At 46.9% G+C, this 18,075-nt stretch overlaps 1 protein-coding gene across 4 annotated transcripts in view; it reads left to right on the forward strand.

Moving 5' to 3' along the window:
- GRAP2 (GRB2 related adaptor protein 2) overlaps positions 1–12,540 on the forward strand; it is an 84,372-nt gene extending 71,832 nt beyond the window's left edge. For 3 of the 4 annotated variants that reach the window (XM_049885205.1, XM_049885206.1, XM_049885207.1), the window contains exons 4-8: positions 218–337; positions 4,456–4,624; positions 7,092–7,313; positions 9,310–9,432; positions 10,131–12,540. In XM_049885205.1, coding sequence (XP_049741162.1) covers positions 218–337; positions 4,456–4,624; positions 7,092–7,313; positions 9,310–9,432; positions 10,131–10,310 — 814 coding nt within the window. In that variant the 3' untranslated portion in view covers positions 10,311–12,540. Of the gene's footprint in view, positions 1–217; positions 338–4,455; positions 4,625–7,091; positions 7,314–9,309; positions 9,433–10,130 lie in introns of those variants that run through there. The other variant, XM_049885208.1, reaches the window with a different exon arrangement.
- The last annotated feature ends 5,535 nt before the right edge of the window (positions 12,541–18,075 follow it).

Here is an 18,075-nt window from a genome sequence, read left to right on the forward strand (position 1 = left end):
GCTCCTCGGAAGACAGGCCTAATGACCTGCTTCCCAAAAACCAGCCATGGAAAACCCTGTGGAGCACAGTCCTACTCTGACGCACATGGGGTCAACATGAGCTAGAATCGACTCCACGCAGCTGGTTTGGGTTTTTGTTGTTGTTGTTGTTCTTCTTCTTCTTCTTGAATCACTCCCACATCTCACCAAGTCCCTCTCCTTTCATCCCACCTGACAGATGGTTTCACGAAGGCCTCTCCCGACACCAGGCAGAGAACCTACTCATGGGCAAGGAGGTTGGTTTCTTCATCATCCGCGCCAGCCAGAGCTCCCCAGGAGACTTCTCCATCTCCGTCAGGTACAGGCTGTTCCTGACCCCGGGCTGACCCTTCTCACCCTGTAGCTGCCCAGATGACTAAAACCATGAGGTGACTACTCGAATGCAACCAATTAACCAGAAACTCGGGAGGCCAAGGGGGCCAGGCATCTTGTCAACTATGATGTATTTCCTTCCCTTGACACTTGTACATGACCCCTCAGTACACTGGTTTGTGTTCACATTGTTTACACTCATCCCCTTTCCCTCTAGCCCCGGTCCTTCTGGAAGGGTAGGATTTTTACTGAGTTCATCTTTGTACCTTTGACAGTGCTTTGCATGCAGTAGCTGGTCAATGAGCATTTGTGGCAAGAAGGAGGGAACAGAGGAGAAAAGAATTCCCAGTTGTACCTATCCCTCTTGGGCTTTAGATCTTCACCTTTTCTTTTACTACTGACCTATGCCTAAAAGAAAGGGTCCTAGAATGATGGAAACCCCAAGTAGTCATTTTGTAGTTTAAGTGGCTGTACAAAAACCAGAGCTAAAGAGCTACCTCAACAAGGTACAACGCAGGAAAACTGAGAACAAAAGAGCAGAGCCAGAGTAGGCTGGGGGTGGGGGATTATAACAGCAAAATTCTGCAAACGGTGCAGCAGCCAGGAGGAAGTGACTCAGGCCAGGCATCCACATTACACAGCCCCAGAGTCAGAAGCCCCAAGTCTGAACACCCTCTGCCTGTGGTCAGCGTGTCGGATATTACAAGTCACCTACCAGACTTGGTGACCACATTTGAGAGTGCAGGAAATAATGCTGACAGCAGAACACATGACAACAAGCACGGTAAAATGTTACTGTCAAGTTAATTGACGGGAATCGCTGGTCTGGATCCTTCCATATTTTGAAAGGCACGCGTACAGCTTTACTGTTTTCAGTACATCAGTCTGATCTTGGGTGATAGGTGATAAACTGTGGCGACTTTACTATTTAAGAAGAACAGATATTTTAAAGAATAGATAGGAATGACTTACAAATAGTAACTTAAAAATACAAATACGACCATTTGTGTGTGCCTGTGAGTCCCTAGGGAACACAAAGGGTTAAGCGCTCGACTACTATCCAAAGGGTTGGAGGTTTGAACCCACACAGAGGTGTCTCTGAAGAAAGGCCTGGGTACCTGCTTTCAAAAGGTCAGTCTTGAGAACCCTGTGGAGCACAGTTGTACTCTGCACACATGGGGTTGCCATGAGTTGGAACTGACTTAGTGGTGACTGGTTTGGGTTTTTTAATTTTGTTTTGATTTTTTGGTACCTTTAAAGTGCTTGAAAAGAGTTTGGTCTTTTTAGCATTGCCCTTGCAATCTTGCTTAAATACTTAATTATCCTTAACTAAAACTTTCGTTTTCACACCTTGGGCAATGGTAAGATCTAGCTCAGGCCAATACTGATGTATCAGAAATTCTAAACTTGTTAGGTCACCATAAATGAAATTTTGCTCTATTAAGACATCCTACAAGTCACACCTATTTCTTAAGGGCCCAGACTATAGTCCAGACTAAGTAAATCGTGAGATTGAAGGGCATCTCTTGGTGCTTTTGGTTTGCATGAATTTGACTCTGGCTTTTTCAGCTAGGAATTCTGGTTGATATTTCCTTGATTAAAGCAAATTCTACAACACGGTCAGCTTTGATTTCTGCCCAGATCTTCCCAGGTATTGAGGCAATGCAACTTCTTCTAATGGTGATTATCACCGTAATTATTATAACATCTCCTGCAGAAATGCAGCATAATGTATTCCAAAGCAAAATAATTTTTATTTATACATCTGCTTCCTGTCGTGAGCACAGATAATTAAGAGCTAATTGTAGTTCCATTGCTTAGCATTTGTTAGGTATGTGGAATAATAGACGTGAAAGTCTGGAGCCCTGAGTTACATCCCTTTCTCTGCTCCTCTCGGAACCTGAGACCACGGTCAGGCCATTCTCTCTCCATAGGCCCAGACGACCAACTCTACCCTGACATCCATCTTCGCAGCTTAGGAGAGTGAAAGGGTTAATATTTTGGACTCTGAGTGCTTTCACTAAAAGGCAGGGGGTGAATAATTACAATATCACAAGAGTATTTGCTCTTCCTTACCAAGATGTGAGGAGTAATGATTACTAGCTGAGCCATGTGGTCTTCAAGTGAAGAAGCCAAAATCCAAGGGGAAGATTATACAGGGATGGCAACATGTTGATTACTGTCCCAAAGCAGTCAAGCAAGAGGTTATGACAGCCTTGGGCTTCACCTGGCTATGAGCAGACCCCAGCCCATGGGTATGAGACTGAAGCTGGGAATATCTCTCCCCTTCTGAACACATGCCATTGAATCTATCCCTAAGAAACCGCCACTGATTTTCCAAGGTGTCTTTATTCTCCAAGACCCCTTAAATCCCTGGCCTTTCTAGTGGACCAGACAATTGGTATCACTCTAGTCTCAGTTCATTTTAAGATATAAATGTATGTCTGCTGGAAAAATCAACTTTATATCCAAAAGAGAAGGACTTGGTAGTGATGGAGGAAGACAGAAGCTAGCAATAAAGGACCAGTCCCCTTTCCAAATGGATAAAATCCAGCTTCTCCAACCTTGGTCTAAATCTGCCCATCACATGTGAGTCCAGACTGATATCAAAACGTGCTGAGCTAAAAGAAATTTAAAAAAAGAAGAAAAAATTGCTGTCATGTTAATTCTAACTCATGGAGACCCCATGTGTGTCAGAGGAGAACTCTGCTCCACAGGGTTTTCAATGGCTGATTTTTTGGAAGTAGATCTCCAGGCCTTTCTTCTGAGGTGCCTCTGGGTAGGTTCTGACCTTTGGGTTAGCTGCCGAGTGTGTTAACTTTGTACCACCTAGGGACTCCAAAGGAAGTCAGCATGTTTAAATGGTGTAATAGGCCGAGATTGCTAGACCGGAATCACAGACCCGGGGTTCCTATCTGAGTTCTGCTGCTTACTCACAGTAAACTTGACCCGTGGTCTTCACTTCTCTGACCCTCAGTGTCCTCATCTGTGAAATCGATCAGTTAGGCTAAACAATCTCCGAGCTTCTTTCCAACTGTAAAACATGTTACCACGTGTTTTTCTAGGTATTTCTGTATAACAGCTTTTTTTCCCAAAAAACTCAAAACACTTCTTAACTTTATTTATGAAAAACGTAAACAAAAACCCAGAGACCCCCATTTCATAGAGAACAAAGTGTGACAAATTTCTCAGGGAAGAGGGTATTTTCTTCCCAGCTAGTGCTAGTTTGGAAACCTGGTGGCACAGTGGTTAAGAGTTATGGCTGCTAACCAAAATGTTGGCGGTTCAGATCCACCAGGCGCTCCTTGGAAACCCTATGGGCAGTTCTACTCTGTCCTATAGGGTCGCTATGAGTCAGAACTGACTCAACAGCAATGGGGTTTTTTTTTGTTTTGTTTAGGGCTAGTTTATGGGCTTAAAGGAGATGGCTCAAAGTATTTCTGACAACAGAAAGATAAGAGGGGCTTGGAAAACCACTTGCATCGGAGTCTTGATGGAGTTGTTAGCATACAACAGGACTCACTAGTACAGGCGTTGCCACCTCTTAGTCCTTAAAACCAAAAAATATAACTCAGTTGTCACCAAGGCAACTCTGACTCCTGGCAACCCGTCGTTACAGAGTAGAACTGCGCTGTAGGGCTTTCTCGGCTGTAATCTTTACAGAAGTGGATCACCAGGCCTCTCTTCTGCAGCTCTCTAGATCAGTAGCAAGTGCAAACCATTGGCGCCACCTAGGGACCTTTCTTAGTCCTTAAGGCACTGGGACATTGTTTTCCTGTAAGAGGTTAGCTCTAGATTCCTAGACCGATTCCAGCTCATGATTGCCTCCTGCTGCTATAAAAATCCCCTCTAGAGCAATCTGAAGGAGCCCTGGTGGCGCAGTGGTTAAGTCCTTGACTACTCACTGAAAGGTCATCGGTTCGAACTCATCAGCTGCTCTGTGGGAGAAAGATGTGGAGGCCTGCCTCCATAAAGATTACAGCCTTGGAAACCCTGTGGGCAGTTCCACTCTGTTGTACTCTGTCCCACAGGGCCCTTGTGAGTCCAGGTTTAGAGTAACCTGTCACTGTGTAAGGTACAGCTTGGATTTACTTTGCTCTCCAGGCACGAAGATGACGTTCAACACTTCAAGGTCATGCGAGACAGCAAGGGTAATTACTTCCTGTGGACAGAGAAGTTTCCATCCCTAAATAAGCTGGTGGACTACTACAGAACAACGTCCATCTCCAAGCAGAAGCAGATCTTCCTAAGGGATAAAAGCCAAGAGGATCAGGTACGCGGATGGAGGCCTCCCCATCAACCCCGATCTAGAGAGGCCAGCGTGAGGCACCAAGAAAATGCAGTTGAGGGGTAGGTCCTCTGAAAGGCAGACTTGCTCAAGTCAGATCTTAGCTTAAATACTAGCTTCACGCTCCCAAGCTGGGGGACTCTGGAAAGTTCTCTGATCCTCAGTTTCTTCATCCATAAAATGGGGATAATAGTGATATCCACCTCACAGGACAGTTGTGAAGATTAGAGAAGATAATGTCTCCCCATCCCTGGTATCCTTCCTACCCATGCTATAAGCACTCAATAAACATTAACTCTTATTGCAGATGCTATTTTTTGTTAAGGGGCCCCGGTAGTGTAATGGTTAAGCTCCTGGCTGCTAATTGAGAGGTTGCCGGTTTGAACCCACCAAAGGCTACTCGGGGGGATAAAGATCTGGCGATCTGCTCCCATAAAGATTAAATCAAACCCATTGTCATTGAGTTAACTCCAACTCATAGCGACTCTATAGGACAGAATAGAACTTCCCCTCAAAGGGTGTCCAAAGCTGTAATCTTTACAGAAGCAGGCTGCCACATCTTTCCCCCACAGAACAGCTGGTAGCTTTGAACTGCCAACCTTTTGGTTAGCTGCTGAGTGTTTAGCCACTTTGCCACCAGGACTCCTTCCTGTAAAGATTACAGCCTGAGAAACCCATGGGGCAGTTCTGTTCTGTCTCATAGGATTACTATGAGTCAGAATCAACTCTACAACACACAGCAACAACGTAGTTTTGTTCTATATAGTTTTCAGCCTGGTTCAGGACTTGACCACAGACCAGGGGGTACGGTACGGTTACAGACACTGTGTCAGGCGCTATAACTTGATTATCTCATTTAATTCTCACAGCAGCCCAGTGAAGGAGGTATTCCTATAGTCTGTGTTATAATCCCCATTCTACAAAGGAGAAAGCTGATGCTCAGAAAGGTCTGATAATGTGGCTAGATAATATGAGCAGTTAGAGATGAAATCAGAATTCAAAGCCAGGTCTGTCTGATGAAAAAATTATACATTCTCTATGAAAACAGTCCTCTACATTCCAGACAGTTCCAAGAGCAAGAGTTCCAGGTCTAATTCTCTCCTCCAATGTCCTCCCCACCTCATTACAGTCACGAAGCTCTACCTGCTGCTTTAGTCTTGGACTCTAGGTTGCTCTCTAATATCTGTCTGTAACCCCACCCCCACCCCTGATCCTTCATCCGTGGGCAGCTCCTGAACCCAGGCTGGTTTTTGGAGATAGATCGCCAGGCCTTTCTTCCTAGTCTTAGTCTGGAAGCTTTACTGAAACCCGTTCAGCACCACAGCAGCACACAAGCTTCCAGTGAGAGATGAGTGGTAGCTGCACATGACAGGCGTGGGCCCTGCATGGGATCCAGGTCTCCCGAAGGGAAGGGGGAACTCTACTGCTGAACTAGTAATGTCCTCCCTAGCTCACAGTAGGCACTAAGAAACTGTTACTGGCCTTCCATAAGAAAATTCACACACATATATACTTTATAGAATATTTCAAAAGGAAATAACATGGCTAACCAGGACCAGGTTATTTGAAAAGACATTGAGACTTTTGAAGCAACAAGTGCTTTGGGGAAATAAAGGCTCCCTCCCCCTTCAGGTAATTCATTGATTTGAAGCCTAAGAAGTTAGAACCAAAGGCAAAAGGGTGTTCCCACCAAGTGTACACAAAAGTTCAGAAAAAGGAAAACAAAGTTTGCCTGAGGCCTCGTGAATTCTTTTAACCAGGAAACGGATCGTGGGATTAATTTACTAGGATGTACATTCAGATATTAAAAAAAAGGCAATGTGAAACTGCATTAAACTGAATTAAATGACTTAATATTTGTAAAGCACTGAGGACGGCGCCTGGCACATGTAAGAGTTTATTAAATAAAAATAATAATAAAGCCTCTCGGTTCATAAGCGTTAAGCAGAAAGGCCTTGTTCTTTCCCAACATGCCTAGCGGCAGGCCTGGTTTCCATGGAGCTGCGAGCATGTTGTTGTGTGGCTCTCTATCACCAGGCTATAAATGATAGCTCAAAATCATGCAAAGTCAATGGCAGAGCTTATCTGGGAGGTACAATGTCCAGCAGTGTGGCAACATGCGATAAGAAGTGGTGGCATCGTGTCAGTAAAATAGAATATTCAAGCTTGGTTACACTAGAAGAGAACTAAATGGGTCCCAGGTGGAAAGTGATCATCTGTGAACCAGAGACCAGAACTCCTAAAACTGGGAGAAGCTGAGACAGCAGAGGCCACTTTTGAAAACATGAGGGTCTGGCCCATCGAGTTTCTTTCACTGCCCCCGCCCCCACCACCCCATCAGCTGTTTCTTGGAGCTCTGGTGAGCAAAGGCAGGGAACAGCTGCCAGAAAATGGGGTAGGACCAGGAGATCAGGGGAGGTTGGGTCCAGGTCATCTTTGTTCTTTCTCCCAGGGTCGCCGGGGCAACAGCCTGGACCGGAGGGCCCAGGGAGGCCCACACCTCAGTGGAGCTGTGGGAGAAGAAATCCGGCCGTCAATGAACCGCAAGCTGTCCGATCACCCGCCTCCCATGCCCGCCCAGCACCATCAGTATCAGCAGCCGCCTCCTCAGTATCCCGCGGCAGCGCAGCCACCACCCCAGCAGCGGTACCTCCAGCATCACCATTTTCATCAGGTAACTCCAGAGAAGGAATTGGAGCACAATGAAGTAGGACGGAGGACCTGCCTCCTCCCTGGCGCAGGCCACCTGGACCCCACTGCCATTTAGTGTTTGAAAACGTCCCCCCAATGCTGGAAACAGCCGTAGCAGAGAAATCTGGGGGTCTGTTGTAGTCCAGGGGTTGCTGCCAGGGGAGGAGCATCCCACGTTTTGTCTGGTCTCACCAGGTCTGGTCACTTACAGAGTTCCTAAAGTAGACCGTGGGACCCCCAGAATGGCAGAAATACGGAAGCCGCTCTTGGCAAAGAAATCTCTGAGCTCAGTGGCTGCCTGCCTGAAGACACACGCATAAGCACACACACACATTACCCTGAGGACTCAGTCAACAATTCATTTTCCTATCAGCACAATTCCAAATCTATTCATGCCCCTTAACCCATCTGGCTGGGGTGAGCCACAAGAAAGAAGGATTAACACCCACCATGAAGCCTTGCTTATTTATTTATTTATCCCCTGCCTGTTCCAGAAGGGATTTTAGGCAGCTTATAGAGACAGACAATGCAGCCAGATAACATCTGTCTTAAATTTCTTAGCAGGGCATACAAATTTCTTTGTGAGCCGTATCCCCAAACCTCACCTGCTACGCCCTACCTCCCCCCAACTCCCCACACAGACATACCTTCTTGCCAAGCTGGACTACCTTTAGGTACCGGAATGGTCCATTGTGTTCTTTCTCATGCCTTTTTGACTTTGTGTATGCCCATTCCATCTACCTGAAATGGGAACCTGGTGTCACAGTGGTTAAGAGCTACGGCTACTAACCAAAAGGTCGGTAGTTCAAATCTACCAGGTGCTCCTTGGAAACCCTATGGAACAGTTCTACTCTGCCTATAGGGTCACTATGAGTCAGAATCGACTAGAAGGCAATGGGTCTACCTGAAATGCCCTTCCCTGGCTGGTCCTACTCCTCCTTGAAGCTGGAGTTCAAGCACCACCTCCTCTATGAAGCCTTCCCCGATTACCCAGCCTGACTTGGGCACTCCCCTCTGCTCACTAGAACACTTGTCACATACATTTGTGTGTTTCTCCCTCTAAACTGAAGCTCCACGGAGTCGGGGACCTTACCTCTCCAATGACAAATCCTTGGTCATGGTAGATGCCCCATCAATAATTCTTGGTTGAATCAACGAAAACTGCCATCGTTTTGCCTTCAGAATCTAAGGTTCCTTGGCCCACCTTTTCTCTCTCTCCATTGTCGTTATTAGCTGCCATTGAGTCAGCCCCTGACCCACGGCAACCCCATGCACAACACAACAAACCACTACTCAGGCATGGGCCGTGCCCATGGTCAGTTGAGAATTGGACCATTTTGATCCATAAGCTTTTTGTTGTTGTTGTTATAAAAATACAGATAATACAACATTGAGCAATTTTTCATGTTTACAGTTCAGTGAGACCAATTTTGATCCACAGAGTTTTCCATTAAGTGATTTTTTGGAAGTAGATTGTCAGGCCTTTCTTCCAGTCCATCTTCAGTCTGGAAGAGCTTACGAAACCTGTTCAGCATCACAGCAACTCACCAGCCTCCACTGACAGACAGGGGGTGGCTGCACTGAGGTACATTGCCTGGGAATCGAATCCAGGTCTCCCACATTGAAGGTGAGAATTCTACCACGGAACCACCAATGCTCTCTCCATTGTTGTTGTTGTTAGGTGCTGACGAATCACTTCTGACTCAGTGACTTTTCATGACAGGCTATAATCTGTATGGAAACAGACTGCCAGGTCTTTTCTCCCATGGAGCCACTGGTGGGTTTGAACTGCCAACCTTTCAGTTAGCAGCCGAGTGCTTAACCATTGCGGCATCAGGGCTCCTTGCTGTCTCCATCACCTAAGGCTTTGTTATCATCAGGAATCCCGGCTGTGTCCATGGCTTCCAAGAAAAGCGCCAGGACATGTGTAAGATGTTTCTGCCCATGTGTGATGGGTCTTCTGTCGCCTCTGTGTCTAGGAACGCCGTGGAGGCAGCCTCGACATAAACGACGGACACTGTGGCTTGGGCATGGGCAGTGAAATGAATGCCGCCCTCATGCACCGGAGACACACAGACCCAGTACAACTCCAAGTGGCAGGGGTATGTGAGTCTTCCCTTGCTGGGCTCCCGGGAAAAGGCCATGGGGACAGAGCTCACTGAAAGGGTGAACCGGGAGTTAAAGAAATGTTTGGTCTCCCAGGAGAGACTGCAAGCTGCACAGAGATCTAAATAGAGGGGGTGGACCCTGGGGAGTGATGGCAGGAAGAGCCTTCTGGAGCCGGGTGCCCCCAGCCTACCACCATCCAGCCTGTTTATCCCAGTTTGGTTGCAGGCTTGGCCCTGCTGTCGTGTTTCTCAGCTCCAGTTCTAGTGGTGAGAGATCGGCTGCCTTTATAGTGCGGGCCATCTCCACTCAGTTGTGCTAACACCGCAGGCTGTTAATTTGGGCACATTGCCAGTCTGTTGGTCACTGGGAAGAAAAAATACCATATATTGTTGCAGAGAGTAGTTATCAAGGATCCTCTTGGGACTTTGGAGAATAGCATCTTTGTCAGTAAAAGTCCTGAGTCTCAAGAATGCCTCTGGTGAGTTCTGGGAACTTTGCACTCAGGGCTGAGCATCCTGGCTCTGCTTTAAGTTGGGAACTGGAGGCCACATGTCAGCCTCCAGGGAGGATTGCTTTTGGAGGACTTGACTGTGGTGCAAGCAGCCAGCAGGTCCTCTTCTGTGTCACAGGGGCTTCAGAGGAGGCCCCAGCCAGCCCACGGTTCAGGCAAACCTGTTTTTTCTCCCCACAGCGCGTGCGGTGGGCCCGGGCACTGTATGACTTCGAGGCCATGGAGGATGACGAACTGGGATTCCGCAGTGGAGAGGTGCTTGAGGTCCTGGATAGCTCCAACCCATCCTGGTGGACCGGCCGTCTGCACAACAAACTGGGCCTCTTCCCTGCCAACTACGTGGCACCCATGACACGATGAGGCCTTTCTGGGTCAGAGGCTTTTGATCTGAAGCTGCCAGCAAAAGGGGGGGCAAGGAAAAAAGCTGGACTATCTACATCTGTCTATGTATACACACAACATTTTATGGTAGTAATTTATTGGCAATTTGATTGATTAATCAGTTGATATGAAAGGGACTCAGTGGAGAATTATATCCATACTTATGTTTCTATTCCCCTCGGTGGGTGTGCAGAAGGCAGTGGGGGTTTGGGAAGGACCCACAGGGACAGGGAAATGGAACAGAAATCCTCCTTGTCCTTAAGATCTCACTGCTTCCTCCTTGTGAATCTTTGCCGAGAGATCCACACCCCAGCGTTAGACGCAGAACAACAGGGTGGGGTTGGACTTGGTTGGGCATGTTCTGGCTTACCCGCAAGCCCCAGTCACCTTGACGTTTGCAGACCAGCTCTCCTCCTCTTCTCTGCGGGTGGGCTCAGCAAGGTTGAGAATGAAGATGCAACAGACTGTCAAGCAAGTCTGAGCTTGGGAGTGGTGAGGGGTGTGAAGGCAAGGCAGAAGAAGCAGGTGTCCCGAGGCCTGGGGTGGAGGCCCTGCCTGGGCAACACTGCCTCTGGCCTCTGGTTCACTGCCTGGCAGAGACTTTCATCTTCCTCAACGGAACATTCCTTGGGTAATCCTCACATCTTCCTTATAGCCGACATGAATTTCTCCAACATGGAGAAACTAAGACATCTTGAGGAACCAACCTCTGAGAAATTGAGGGGCTTTTCACAAACCCTCAAGTGACTTGCCTGGACATAACCCCTGTCTCCCCAGCTCTGAAGAATGCAATATCCTGATTCTGGAATGTGCTTAGAGGAACGCTGGCCAAGACTGCTGAATTTTAGAGCCACCATTATATGGTTACAAGAGTGTCTCGTCAGGACTCTGTTTTCCCTCTTGATTTTCTGTGTTCTGAAGAAGCCTTGCCCAGTGGTACAGAGAGAAGCCCATTTCACAAGAACAGTTACTAGCAATTGATTTTTTCACAGTTACTCCAGGTGGAAGCTGGCTTTGAGAGGAGTGTCCTGTTTGATCTGACTGTCAGACCCCTACTGGAACCCCTCCCCAGGAAAGAACCCCACTGTCATGATCTCTCTGGCCTCCTTGAACTAGAATCATGCTTCCTAGTCTCACCCCAGAGTATGAAGCACAGACATGTGCTAGGTGGGGGAGAAGAGACCCAAGAGAAGGAAGCCGAGTATGCTAGTGGAGACTAGAGCTCACACATCTGCATTGAGGGCACTTAGAAGGCACTTAACCATCAAAACTCAGGTGCTGTCTGCCTTATAGAAGGAATGTGTGTGTCTGCGTGTGTGTGTGCGCGCACATACGCGCACTGAGCCACGGAAGAAAAGGCTGGGTGAGAGTGTTGGTGAGGGAGCATGGGAGAGCAAGTAGAGGCCCTGTTCCCTTGTTTCTCTTTCCAGCCCTTCCTGCTCTGAGGAGGGACGGGGGCAGCCATTGTTGAAGGTGCTACAAGAAGAATAAGAGTTTCTGACTCGGAAGTAACTGTCAGTGGAACATAAGCTCTGTCCCTTCAACTCTGACTGTAGGGTTCTCTGATCCCCACGTTCCCTTTCGAGAACAAGGAAAAAAGAATGGACTCTGTGGTGGGTCTTGGGAGGGAAGAGAAAACAGCCTGGAAGAGGCAGGGGGAGTAGAGGGTGAGTGATGAGCGGCTAACAGCCTTTGGAAATGAAAGCAGGGAAAGGAAGAGGCAGCCAAGACATTTCAAAAGACTAAGGAGCAGCAGGAAAGGCACCGAGAGGGAGGGAGCAAGAGGTTAAGTGGGATGAGTGAGGAAGACGGGGTAATGAGTCAGTGGGCAGACAAAGGATAGGAAGGAGGGACGGGGGAGGGAAGAGGAAGAATTGGAGTGGAGAGAATGAACACTGGGAAAGGCAGGGAAGAAAAGAAACCGCCACAAAGAAAGACAAAACCAAGGCAAAGAAGATCTAATAAGCTATTTTGGTGCTAGGTAATGTGAAAACGGTGCGGTATATAAAAGCCAAAAGTAATCTTTGATTTTACAGTATTTACACACGATATGCTTTAAACAGCCCACCAATTTCATCCATTTTTCTGATTACGTGGGAGGGCCGGCCCCAGAGAAGACCGAGGGAAATGATTTAGTTCTTGTATAGATTGTGTGCCTGGAAACACTTCTCAAGAAAGCAGCAATAAAACAAGTGCCCTTGTTCTGCCAGGTTGTGTCTGCTGTCTGTGTCACATCCACTCAGGTGGGGGGTGGGGGTGACACCAGGGGTGGCAGGTGTCATTGCTGGGGAGAGGCTGTCCACTTGGAGTGTGAGTGGAGCTCTCAGAAACCCTGGAACTGGGCGTTCTGTTCCACCAAGGGCGTCGTGGGGGTATTTTTATTCAGGTGCTAAAAGTGCCTTGTTCCTGCTAATTAGCATGTCTGCAACTCAGAAGAAAGCAAGAGAGTCACCAAGCCACCCACAGAGAACAAGCACCCTTAGGAACCAAGCTAAGAGAAGGAGCACCAAACTGTCCACACTGGGGAGTTGGGGAGCCTTGACTCTCCTGGGCTCTGGTGCTGCCTGGGGGAGCTCTGAGGGACTTGTCCCCACCCCACCCCCAGGTTTCTACCTGACAGCATTTTCGTGCCTTTCACCAGCCACACAACCAGCAAACAACATGTTGTCTCTTGAGTTCAGCTGAAATACTCTGCGTGACTTGAGAGCAGGGAACTTCCAGAGAAAAGCCAGTTCCTGTTGGACCAGTTGGGTTTTCCTAACTGCTTGGCTGCCTCTCAAACATCAGGTACCTGCCACTGCCCACCCACTTCTAGATCACCTTGGGGTAATCTAAGGCAGAGGTGCCTCTTGCAATATGATGTGAATTACCTGAGATCATGCTAAAATGTGGTTCTGATTCAGTCCTGCATTTCTAACTAGCTCTCAGGTGATATTGCTGGTCCACAGACCAGACTCTGAGTAGCTAGAGCAAGGAACTTGGCGGTGAGCTAAACACTTCCTACAAAACTTGAATTGGATTCCTTCTCTGGGGATATTCAGGCATTTTGCTGTCGTTGTTAATGAAGAAGCTACCTTGGCTATGTGACATCACATTCATATTTGGCAGCCCAGGTGACTTAACTAAGCATCTTCATCTCCATCAGGAATCGAATAACCTTAGAGTGAGAGGCATTCAGGTGAAATATACATGAGAATTTCCTAATGGTAATTATTTTAAACATGAGCAGAGGTTACAGAAGACTGAGGGAAAGCTTTCTCAGGAAATCTTTAAGCGTAACATTGACGCCCATCCTGTGTGGCTTTGGTTGGAGGCAGGGGAATGGCCCACATGACATCATGAGATTTCAGCTAACCCAAAGAAGTCATAAAGCGCTAAGCAAAACAGCCTATGTCAGAGACAGATTGACACGGTCAAAATATTCTCCCTGTTTTGCCTTGTCTAAAGTTAATACTCCAGCCTGTCTACACCACCGGGCGTGAGAACAGCATCTATTGTCTCATTTCTTCTTTTAAAATACTTCTCAAGTTCCCCTACTTCTCTTCATCACTATGGCCACGTCACCACGTCTCTCACTTGGCCAACTTACTCGCCTCCACACTTTTCTTCCTGCTCATTCCCTCTTTTTAATTATTTTTTAAAATTTCATGGTGGGAAAGGGTTTATAACCACATCAAACATTTTAACCACTTTTTTTTTAAATTAACTTTTATTAAGCTTCAAGTGAACGTTTACAAATCCAATCAGTCTGTCACATATAAGTTTACATACATCTTACTCCCTACTCCCACTTGCTCTCCCCCTATTGAGTCAGCCCTTTCAGTCTCTCCTTTCGTGACAATTTTGCCAGCTTCCCTCTCTCTCTATCCTCCCATCCCCCCTCCAGACAAGAGTTGCCAACACACTCTCCAGTGTCCACCTGATTTAATTAGCTCACTCTTCATCAGCATCTCTCTCCCACCCGCTGACCAGTCCCTTTCATGTCTGATGAGTTGTCTTCAGGGATGGTTCCTGTCCTGCGCCAACAGAAGGTCTGGGGACCATGGCCACCGGGATTCCTCTAGTCTCAGTCAGACCATTAAGTATGGTCTCTTTATGAGAATTTGGGGTCTGCATCCCACTGATCTCCTGCTCCCTCAGGAGCTCTCCGCGGCGCTCCCTGTCAGGGCAGTCATCGATTGTGGCCGGGCACCAACTAGTTCTTCTGGTCTCAGGATGATGTAGGTCTCTGGTTCATGTGGCCCTTTCTGTCTCTTGGGCTCTTAGTTGTCGTGTGACCTTGGTGTTCTTCATTTTCCTTTGCTCCAGGTGGGTTGAGACCAATTGATGCATCTTAGATGGCCGCTTGTTAGCATTTAAGACCCCAGACGCCACATTTCAAAGTGGGATGCAGAATGTTTTCATAATAGAATTATTTTGCCAATTGACTTAGAAGTCCCCTTAAACCACGTTCCCCAGACCACCACCCCTGCTCCGCTGACCTTTGAAGCATTCATTTTATCCCAGAAATTTCTTTGCTTTTGGTCCAGTCCAATTGAGCTGACCTTCCATGTATTGAGTGTTGTCTTTCCCTTCACCCAAAGCAGTTCTTATCTACTGGTTAATCAATAAAAAACCCTCTCCCTCCCTCCCTCCCTCCCTCCCCCCTTCGTAACCACAAAAGTATGTGTTCTTCTCAGTATTTACTATTTCTCAAGATCTTATAAGAGTGGTCTTACACAATATTTGTCCTTTTGCATCTGACTAATTTCACTCAGCATAATGCCTTCCAGGTTCCTCCATGTTATGAAATGTTTCACAGATTCGTCACTGTTCTTTATCAATGCGTAGTATTCCATTGTGTGAATATACCACAATTTATTTACCCATTCATCCGTTGATGGACACCTTGGTTGCTTCCAGCTTTTTGCTATTGTAAACAGAGCTGCAATAAACATGGGTGTGTGAAGGCTCTTGTATCTGTTTGTGTGAAGGCTCTTGTATCTCTAGGGTATATTCCGAGGAGTGGGATTTCTGGGTTGTATGGTAGTTCTATTTCTAACTGTTTAAGATAACGCCAGATAGATTTCCAAAGTGGTTGTACCATTTGACATTCCCACCAGCAGTGTATAAGAGTTCCAATCTCTCCGCAGCCTCTCCAACATTTATTATTTTGTGTTTTTTGGATTAATGCCGGCCTTGTTGGAGTGAGATGGAATCTCATCGTAGTTTTAATTTGCATTTCTCTAATGGCTAATGATCGAGAGCATTTTCTCATGTATTTTAACCACTTTTTAAGGGTACATTTCAGTGACATTAATCATATTCAACATGTTGTGCAACGATCACCACTATTTCCCAAAGCTTTTCATCATCCCAAACAGAAACTCAGGACCCCTTAAGCAGTAACTCTCCGTTTTCCCCTGAGGAAACACCTCCAGCCCCTGGTAATCACTAATAAATTTGAGTTTCTATGGATTTACCTATTCTAGATAGTTCATGTAAGTCTGATTTGACTTTTGTGTCTGACTTACTTCACTCAGCATGATGTTTTCAAGGCTCATCCATGTCATAGCATGTATCGGAACTTCATCTCTCTTTATGGCCGAATAATATTCCATTTACCGATAGACTACATTTTGTTTATCCCTTCATCTGTTGATGGACACTTGGGTTGTTTCTACCTTTTGGCTATTGTGAATAATGCCGCAAAGAACATTGGTGTCCAAGCATCTGTTTGAGTCCCTCCTTTCAAGTCTTTTGGGTTTATAACTAGGAGCGGAATTGCTGGGTCATCCCTGCTCCCACTTGTCTCCTTCCAATCCATTCTCCACACAGAAGCCAGAGCAATCATTGTAAAAAAAAAATACGTTTGATTACATCACTCCCCTTCCCATTACACTTAAGTTCAAATTCAAAGTCATAACGTGGCCTTGTGAAATCTAGTCCCCTCTCTCTCCAGCCTCATCTTCTGCCCTCTCCCCTTGCTCTCATGCCCCTGCTCCAAACCCTTCACCTTGCTGCTCCCTCTGTTGAAATGTATACCTCCTGCTTGTCACCTGCTAACTCCTGTCCATGTCCAGGTCTCTGTTTAAATGCCACTTTCTCAAGGACACCTCCCTGACCCCTAATCTAAAATAACCCTCCCCGTTAGTCTGTTTCATGGCTCCCTTTGCTTTTCCTGAATAGCGTGTGCACAGATGATGACACGAGTTGGACTATTAGACTATAAGCTGCATGGGGGCAGGGATCACACCAGTTCTGGAAACGTTTTTACACCCAGCATGGCACACAGAGGCTCAACAAGTATTTGTTTACTGAATGAGAAAGTGAAACCTGCTACATCCCACCTATTCATTCATTCTGTAACCCAGACTTCTCAGGTCTACAGATGCGGAGGTGAAACAGCTCATATTAATATTGATGCCCAAGTTACAGTAGCTTTTAGCCATTTCAGGTTACTTCCGAGAGTCCAAGGAAGAGAGGCTGGTGCTGCCCGTATGTTTAGGTGCCTCCTCTCCTCTGGCTGTGTTCTGTTGCTCCCGCATGCCTTCTGCCGACAATAACCTCCATGATGCTGGGAATCCTCTCTGTGCCCCATTTCTCTGCTGGTGGTGACCCACCAGATAGATCCATCAAGAAACCAAAACTACCCTGCATTCCATGGCAAGAGGTTGAGGGCAGAGATGGGATGGAGAGCGGCCTGTGTTGTAACTCTGAGTAGCCTCGTCCATGGGTACCAGAGAGGCAGTGCTTGGGCCTAGGGTCCCCTGCAGTCTTCCATGAGCACAGCTTGTTCCCCTTCTCACCTAAGCCCTCTCCGTCAACAGGGCAGGCATGCCAAACTTCCCCTCCACCTCTCTTTCTCTCTTCTCTTTCTCTCACTTGCCCCTTTCTTCTTCAGCTGAAAAGGAATGCCACTATACTCCATGCTTGTAGAACAGACTTACCACATGGGTCCAGTGGATGCTCACCCAGCTGCACAGTCTGGATTTAGCTATATTTCATTCATTCAATCAACAAACACTTAGAAAGCACCTTCAAGGGGTCAGGCACAATCAGTCTCCAGTCCCTCACATCTCTTGGCTCTGTCCTCTCCCTGTGCCAATGCCAGTGCCACTACCTCTTTTCAAACTTCTTTCACTTCTCTCCCAGGCAGCTGCAATATTCTCGGAACTGGTCCCCTGTAATCCAGCCTCCACCCAGCAGGCTGCCAGAGAGGTCTTAGTAAAATGCAAAGCGGATGCCATGAGACTCCTTTTTCAAATCCTTCTGGGGCTCCCCGTCTCTTTCAGGCTAGAGTTTAAATCCCTTAGCTTAGTACCAAAGATGTTTTGTGATCAGACAACTGCCTGTTTGTTCAGACATATCTCCCATTTCCCGTTCCCACACACCCTTTCCTTCAGCCACTCTGAACTACTTGTGGCCCCCAAAATGAGTCATGCGAATTAGACCTCTAATTCTGAGTCCTCCGTATTCTGTTCCTTCTGCCTGGACTGCCTCTCTTCCACCTTTTCTTATCTCTAGACCAACACCATCCAATAGGACTTCCTGCAATGATGGTAATGTTCTATATCTGTCCTGTACAATATAGCAGCTACTAGCCACATGTATAGGATTGCTATGAGTTGGAATCAACTCAACAGCAACGGGTTAGTCACACGTAGGACTTTTTGTGATGATGGAAATGTTCTATATCTGTGCTGTCCAATATGGTAGCCACTAGCCTCATGTAGCTCTTGAGCACTTGGAATGTGGTTAGAGC

This window comes from Elephas maximus, chromosome 4 (genome assembly GCF_024166365.1).
Source record: "Elephas maximus indicus isolate mEleMax1 chromosome 4, mEleMax1 primary haplotype, whole genome shotgun sequence".
Taxonomy (NCBI): Eukaryota; Metazoa; Chordata; class Mammalia; order Proboscidea; family Elephantidae; genus Elephas; species Elephas maximus.